Source organism: Vicia villosa, linkage group LG1, assembly GCF_029867415.1.
Source record: "Vicia villosa cultivar HV-30 ecotype Madison, WI linkage group LG1, Vvil1.0, whole genome shotgun sequence".
In the NCBI taxonomy this organism is placed as follows: Eukaryota; Viridiplantae; Streptophyta; class Magnoliopsida; order Fabales; family Fabaceae; genus Vicia; species Vicia villosa.
This window is the reverse complement of record NC_081180.1, coordinates 8,538,200-8,546,096: the sequence shown is the minus strand read 5'-3', so window position 1 is coordinate 8,546,096 and position 7,897 is coordinate 8,538,200. Positions and strand designations below refer to the sequence as shown.

The 7,897-nt window shown below is 30.2% G+C and overlaps 1 protein-coding gene across 1 annotated transcript; it reads right to left on the bottom strand.

Annotated features, from left to right (window-relative positions):
* Positions 1 to 2,203: 2,203 nt before the first annotated feature.
* Positions 2,204 to 7,460, bottom strand: LOC131627958 (very-long-chain aldehyde decarbonylase CER3-like). Its single transcript, XM_058898816.1, has 11 exons — positions 7,179 to 7,460; positions 6,850 to 7,082; positions 6,506 to 6,738; positions 5,915 to 6,134; positions 4,966 to 5,093; positions 4,612 to 4,868; positions 4,365 to 4,472; positions 3,638 to 3,844; positions 3,192 to 3,302; positions 2,910 to 3,083; positions 2,204 to 2,514 (listed from the first exon to the last, which is right to left on the bottom strand). The coding sequence occupies exons 1-11, from the start codon at positions 7,227 to 7,229 to the stop codon at positions 2,332 to 2,334; spliced, it is 1,905 nt and encodes a 634-aa protein (XP_058754799.1). The 5' UTR covers positions 7,230 to 7,460; the 3' UTR covers positions 2,204 to 2,331.
* Positions 7,461 to 7,897: the final 437 nt, after the last annotated feature.

Sequence of the window (7,897 nt, the reverse complement as noted above, 5' to 3'; positions counted from 1 at the left end):
AAATATTCAAGAAGATACAAGCAAGAGTGGTGTCTCTCATAACAAGAAACTCAAGAAGAATATGGATATGAAGCAAGTGCAATACTAATGTTTCCTAAAGTTTGGCCATTATGTAAGAGATTTTTACTTCTATACAAAATCCAATGTTAGTGACAAAGAAGAAGCACAATTTTCACATGCAGGCAATAACTATTTTGTTGAGGTCATACTAAAAACCTATACTCATTTGGAAGAAGATAAAACCAATAACATGACAAGAAACAAAGACTAGTTTATCAAGCTTGATAAATCAGTGAGAAGAGCCATTAGATTTGTTGATAATAACAAAGTTGCATCTGAGGGTATGAGGAACATTCTTGTGAAGAGAAAGGAATGACAAGAAGCAATCATATGTGATGTCCTAGATGAATTCACCAGGTACACATGCATTTACTTGATGGAGAAGAAATGTGAATTATTCACTCAGTCAAAAAAATTTAAGTTGTTAGTTAAAAATCAGACTAAATGTAACATCAAGAGATTGAAAATTGATGGAGGTGGTGAATATACTTCGACTGAGGTTGCACAATTTTGTAAGAAAAAAGGAATTGAGCATGAGATGATAGCTCTCTACACACCTTATCAAAATGGAATTTTTGAAAGAAAAAATAGAAACATATTGAACATGGCAAGAAGCATCCTCAAGGAAAGATAATTTCCAAATCATTTATGGAGAGAGGCAACCTTAATTATAATACACATTATCAAGAAATGTCAAACGTAGAAGTTTATATACAAAACACTACATGAATTTTGGACAGATCTGAACCAAGTATGGCCCATTTTTAATTTTTGGCTTACTTTGCTTCACATATGCCTGAAAAATTATGAATAAAGATGAATGATATAAGTCGAGCAATGATCCCCATAGGTTATCACTCAAGAGGTGCATATAAAATATTCTCACCTAATGAAAATAATATGGTAATGAGTAGAGATGTGTAGTTTTATGAGAGCAAACGGTAAAACAAATTAAAAATTTCAAATGATCCAATGCAGAATGATGCCAACAAATAATGTTAGAATAATATTGCAAGAAGATCATGTATAGGAAGTTGTGCAAGAAGCATAGGCGTGAAGATCAACTAGGGCTATACCTCAATCAGTTAGGCTAGTTGAATATGAAATATTTCCTAACAAAGCAATATATGAAGATGATGACCTGATTAAAGAAGCCACGATGGTTGAATATGAGTTGATTGGCCTCAATCAAGCCATGAAGATGAAAAATGGATATAATCCAAGAAGGAAGAACTCAAAGCAATTGAGAAGAATCATACTTGGTAAATAGTCAATCACTCAAGAAATAAAACCATAGATTTAAGGTGGGTCTATAAGCCGAAGCTCAAACCAAATGGAGTGATGGCCAAGTACAAGAGAAAGCTAGTTTTAAAGGGGTTCCTTAAAAGACTTGACATTAACTTCATTGAGGTATATGCACTTGTTGCTTGAATTTAAACCATAATAATAGTGATAGCCATTGTAGCATAAAAAGAGTAGAAGATGCATCAATTGGATGTAATGTCAGCTTTTCTCAATGGACCACTAGAGAAGGAAGTCTATGTCCAGTAACCCCAAAGTTTTAAAATCAAAGGAAAACAAGAGAATGTGTACAAGATGAGAAAATCAATGTATGGATTTAAACAAACACATATAGCATGTAAAATAAATTAACATTTTTCTCATTAAGTTAATATTTAACATATACACATCAGAGCATGAAGTGTATGTAAAAGGTTCAAGTGAGTAGGACCAAATCATTCTATGCTTATATATAGATGATCTATTAGGAACAAAATCAAATAAAGCTGAAATGACAAGAATTTAGCCTATTTTTTAGGAATGGAAATCTTTGAACAAAAATTTGGTGTTATATATATATATATATATATATATATATATATATATATATATATATATATATATATATATATATATATATATATATATATATATATATATATATATATATATAATTATTTTTAAATTGTTTTTTATCCCACTTTATAATCTTTTAAGAACTTTTTTATGATTATTAGTATCACTTATTCTATATAAAAAAATGAGAACAAATTGTCTAGTTTGCTTTCACTTCATTTATGGTATGAATAGAATCACTATCAATGTGTATGTGATCATACATATATGATCGTATAGAAAAACATAAAAATAACATACTACATTCATTTGAATAATGAATACAACCACAATTATGGCCACTAATATGCAATAATACCAAAACACATAAACCACAATTTTAGAATTTAAGTTGATTGTGACAAATATATATTTTTAATCTGTTTTAGTATGTGGACAAGTTGTGACTGGTTTTAAGCCATGTTTGAGTGCTGCTTGCCACACAAGATCAATTCTCTTAACATCTATGGCCCCAACTTCATGATGACTCCATCCTTCAAGACTGTGTACCACTCCTCCAGCATGGCATGCATGAACTACTCCTCTTTCCATTGTGTACTACAAACAAAAATCACCAACATATATTATTAGTTTCTATCATTTTCAATTAACCGAATGTTAGACATAAAAGTTAGTTATACAAGTTAGTTACAACGGATTATTCTTTATAAATCTCTAGCAAAAAGTTAGTTATAGTTAGTTAAGTTAGTTATAACATTCGATCAAAGCAAAATTTTGTATAGATAAATTCGATATAGAAGTTGTTGGCATCTGAAAATTCGAACCTAAAATTTAGAAAGGAGTACGCTCCTCCTAAATTTTAAGACTTCTGACAAACCTCTGAAGTTTGATATAATTTTTGTTTTACTATTCTTGATCGATGATTTTGATCGAGAATAGTTATATAGAAGAAATATAACATAAAAGAATAATGATTGAAATTTATTATTCACCTCACAGCAACCGAGACCTTCCACGTCTTCTGGCAATCTCATGGCAGCTAGTTCACCATAGGTACAGTCTCTTCTGAATGATAATATTGGTGGAACAACAAATTGATGAAAATGGGTCCCTTTTGGTGCCCAACTTTGTTCTCTTGGAGTTATCCATTTGCCAACAATCCATGTCTGTATTAATCACATTACAAATTAATCACATTAATTTTTTAATAATTATACTAAACTAAATTTTCGAAATCGTTAATCAAGTGTTAGTTCAGTGGTAAGAGTTCGAACCTTGCAGTTTTGCGCTGCTTGATATTTTGTTACTTGAACAAGGTAACTTTGAAATTCAAGAGGAGCTTCTTTTTGAATCTTGTGAAATCTATCCGTTGAAATAGTTAACATCTGCAAAATATCATAATTAGATTAATTAAGAATAAATTAGTATTAATTAGTACAATAATTTATAAACAGCATTAATTCAAAGAATTCCCCTGCCTACCCCTCTATGAAATTAAACAATGTTAGGCTCCATCACATCACTGCAATTTCATTTAATCATGGACCACACATATGATAAATTGACAGCTAGCTTTTTATACATTTAATTCAATAGTACATTTATGATGTAACTATAACTAACTTTGAGAACTCAAATAATAATTATATCAGCATAGATGAGATCGCTGATATAACTGTGCAAGGATATTCGACTGCAGAGATAATGAGAGAAAAATTACCAGAACTCTAACTTTCTTTTGGCAAAGGTAGAGTGCAATTGCTCTTCCGAGTTTAGAAGTAGCTCCGGTTAGGAACACTTCATTCACACCTTGAGGGATCTCATTGAGAATTACAGCAGCAGTTAAGGTGTTTCCATGAACAACTCTAACCCTAAGATTTGGATGTTTGTCCACAAAAAGCTTTCCTCCGCCGTTTAACGACTCATTCTGTATCAATCAAATAATCAGAGCTTAGAATATAAGATTTAATTGATATACACTATCAATAAATAAATAAATAAAAAATTCTTATGTTATATGCGTGAGTTGAGTATAATCGCGGAACCTAAAAATGTATCAAATCCTATTCTAAATCCGTTAACAATTTGTTTATACTATTCACATTTTAGGCATAAAAGTGTTAGACATAAAGGGATGTATTGGAAAGAACACATGTATAAAAGTTACAAAGGTGGTCCATCATTTGCTAAGAAAGTTGCAACTACACAAGGCATTAAAATTTTCAACAACTAAGCATAAAGAATGCTAAATTTCAATTGTTCAAGGTTGTTTGTAGCGTGATCTTATTCCGGCCTGTTGTTTAGCTAGTTTTTGAGTGTTTTAGAGCATCGCTCGTGCTCTTTGTCTTTACCTTGTACTCGTATTCTTTTTTTTATGATTATATATATTTTGATCTGCTTTGTTAATAAAAAAAATAACAGGAAAAAAATTCGATAATGTGACAAACCTTGTTCAATGCGGCTAGGCTAATGACTTTAACTCCCATTTTATCAGCTCGGAGGATAGATTGCTCGATAAGCTTGTTAATTCCGTTGGTAGCAAATGGCAAGAAATACTGTGAAAAAATATATAAAAAAATAATAAATATTAATACTTCTTATCATTCATCTCATTCATCTGCGACTGCAAAATGGTGTTGCAGTTGTAGAAACCGTTAGATTTTGAGAGAGAAATTTTTAGAGTAGATGACCGACCTGAAAGCCACATCGTGGCACGACCCAGGTTTGGTGAAGTCTACCTCTAAGATTATAGAAACTAAGTAAAAAGGTTTTGGACCGAAGCCACATAACCATCACAACCATAAAAGTAAATGGCAAACATGGGATGAAGAAGAGTCTTGTGGTGTAAGGCAACGAAGAAGTGGATCGTAGAACGAATGGAACATGCATGGCGGACGATATATCCACCATATGGGCTAGGAAAACGAAATCCGGTACCCTAGCTTCGTTTCCTGCATCGACCGAGATACAATACAAATTTATCAATTATTAAAAACATAAAAGCATGAAAAAAAATGTTGGTGACTTGTTAGACAAGTAACTAATTACCTGAACCTGAACTTAATGTTTTGTGTAATGTCCATGATTTTGTGTTAAGTGTGTTGCCTAATGCATCAAAGAGAGGCATGAAGAGGCAGAAGTTAGTGTCTTTATCAGTTCGGTGAAGATGCTGATATCTGCATAACATAGAAAAAGATATGAATAAATTATACACACTGTTTGGACCACTATGCAATTTTTGATAGAAAAGGATGCAAGTTAGATACACTATGCAGAAGAATTTAATGGTCTTCCAAAAATTTAATAGTCTCTAACTAAATTGTAGAACAATTGTACAAAAGTTTGATTCTAGTGGAACATTTTAATATACATGAATGTAGTTTTATTGCCTAAGTAGGTTTTGTTTTATTTTCTTAAAAAAACCCTTCAAATTTATATGAATTTATTTTTGGGAGTTTTTCAAATCACTCCTAAAATACAAAAAAGACACTACCTAAAAAATATTTCAAATAATATATTTTTCACAAATTTAAAATGGAATAAAAAATTCAATTTTTTTCTTTCTATTATCATCTAAAAGAAGGTTTAACTAGAGATTTTGAATTCGAACTCATTTTTAAATATATAATAGTATTGAATCTCTTGTGAAATAATTTTATTGTCTGTCATAATTCTCTATAATTAAAAAATTATTCTCTGTAGTTAGGCGCAGAAATGCTCTATTTATAAAAAACAAGGTTTAAAGAAACCAAGCATGTTGCTATATTGAAGTATGGAGTATGGTTCACATTGACATTTTGGTGGTGATTCAATAAATGCTCATCACTTTTCTCACCAATAAACGGATAGAAATGAATGAAGGGCCATATCTCATTTCAAGAAATTAAAGTAATGAATAAAAGAAAGATATTTTTGTACTTTGTGACTCAACTCAAACAAAGGTGCATTAGCTGTATTAATAACATGAATGTAAACTTTACTAAATGAATAAACTTACGTTGGTGTGTATAACACATATTTAAGAAATGGAAGTGCCTCAAACCATTTGTGTGGAACAATTTCAACGTTGCAATGACCCAAACATCTTAGGTAATCAAAAATCAAAACATAACCAAATACCAAACTTGTTGATCCATATCCCATCATAGAAGTCCCAATTATTGGGATTCCAATCACCACCATTAAAATTATATGTTCCAAAAATGTTGCATTTCCAGCTGCACCAATGAAAAATCATATTCAATCACCAATACAATATTTACATTTATCATAAAACAAAAATAAAATAGTCTCAAATACTTTTATGCATTCTGTCGTATTCTCAACCATTCATTTATATTTTTTCTTTTTTTATTGTTTTAACATTCATCCTTTATTTTTGAAAAATAAAGAATGATTGGAATATATGAGTGGAAGAGGATTTCTTTCTGAAAAAAAGTATATTGATATCGCGAGTATATAAAATAAACCCTAAAATCATATTTAAAACTATGAAATATCTTTGATTAAAATAAATTATGCAACTAGAATTTCTTTAAAAACAAAAAATCCATGTGTCAACCTTAAAATCAAGATCTATAAATCTCACCAGTTAAAGGCGTAGGTACGGGCGACGAATGATGAAGTGAATGATAGTTTTTGAAAAGATAATCTCCATGAAATTTCTTATGAACCCAATAATAAAGTGGCTCCGAAACCCCGACATGAAGAATCAAAGCAAGAGCAAGACCTTTCAAATTCCATATAGGAAGATGTTGAAGAAATGGGAAAATATAACAAACTATGAAAGCAACAAGTGTTTGAAGAATCAAGAAATTGTCCCTGTTTGAAAAAAAATCAATAATCACACATAAATAATATATATAATTAAGATTATATAGAAATAGCAGACAGACGAACAAAAACTGAAAAAAAAAAAAAACATAAATTTACCAGTTCCATTCTTTATCAATCTGGTTGAAATCAACACCTTGTTGAAGAATCTTTCGGTCTCTAGTAAGAAAAAGCATGTTACTATAAGAACTCCAAAGTACATGTAATACAATTCTGAGACCACATAGTATGATCAAATTTAGGCACCACCAACTTAGGTTCAACTTTGAATGTTCCTCTTGATTCATCATTTCATACAACACTTTCCCCACAACAGGTCCATAAAATACATACTAAAAAATAAATTTAAATAATGTTAGTACCACAAAAATTATTTTGTAATCATCACAAAAACAAAAAACATATAGATTTTATTTTCTATGATGTACCTTGAATACTCCAAAGTTTTCCCATGGCCATGAAGATAAAGGAGCATCCATTTGATTTGATCAAAATACTAAAATAATTTTTTTAGTATTTGTTTTTTCTTATAATTATAACCAAAAAGAGTGTAAACTTTAAATTATTTGTTAAGAGAAGGAACAAAGATGCAAATACTTAAAAGAGAATAAATCAGAAAGGAAGAACAAAGGAACCAATGAAATTGAAATTTTTTGTCTTCTCTCTCTCTCTAGTTTTCCTTGTTAATGGGAAAGTAAAGTAATGTTTTAAGATGAAGTATGTAAGGATCCAATCACATCATATATTTATAAGGGGAGTGGAGATGTGTGGCCAATACCCAATACAATGCAGTTAAAGTGGTCGCCCACCTGTCTACTTCTCACACATAAATGATAGTAATTTTTTGTTTTATAGTAAAATACTAATACATATAGAATTTTATCATTTCATGTAAATTAAAAACATAACCGACCAACAAATAATGAGACTTAAGGTAGATGTTAAAATGAACTTATTTTTTAGTACTAGATTAAGAAATATGGTGAAAGTTATTGTTGACAGTGAAAGAAACAAATGATAAGAGATTGGATTGTAATTCTAAAATTTAAAGTGAAACAACACACTTTAATGTTATTAATATTTATATATCGTAGTCTTGTGGTTTTATGTGTTTAATCGATTTTGATTACGAGGCGTGGTTTAAGGT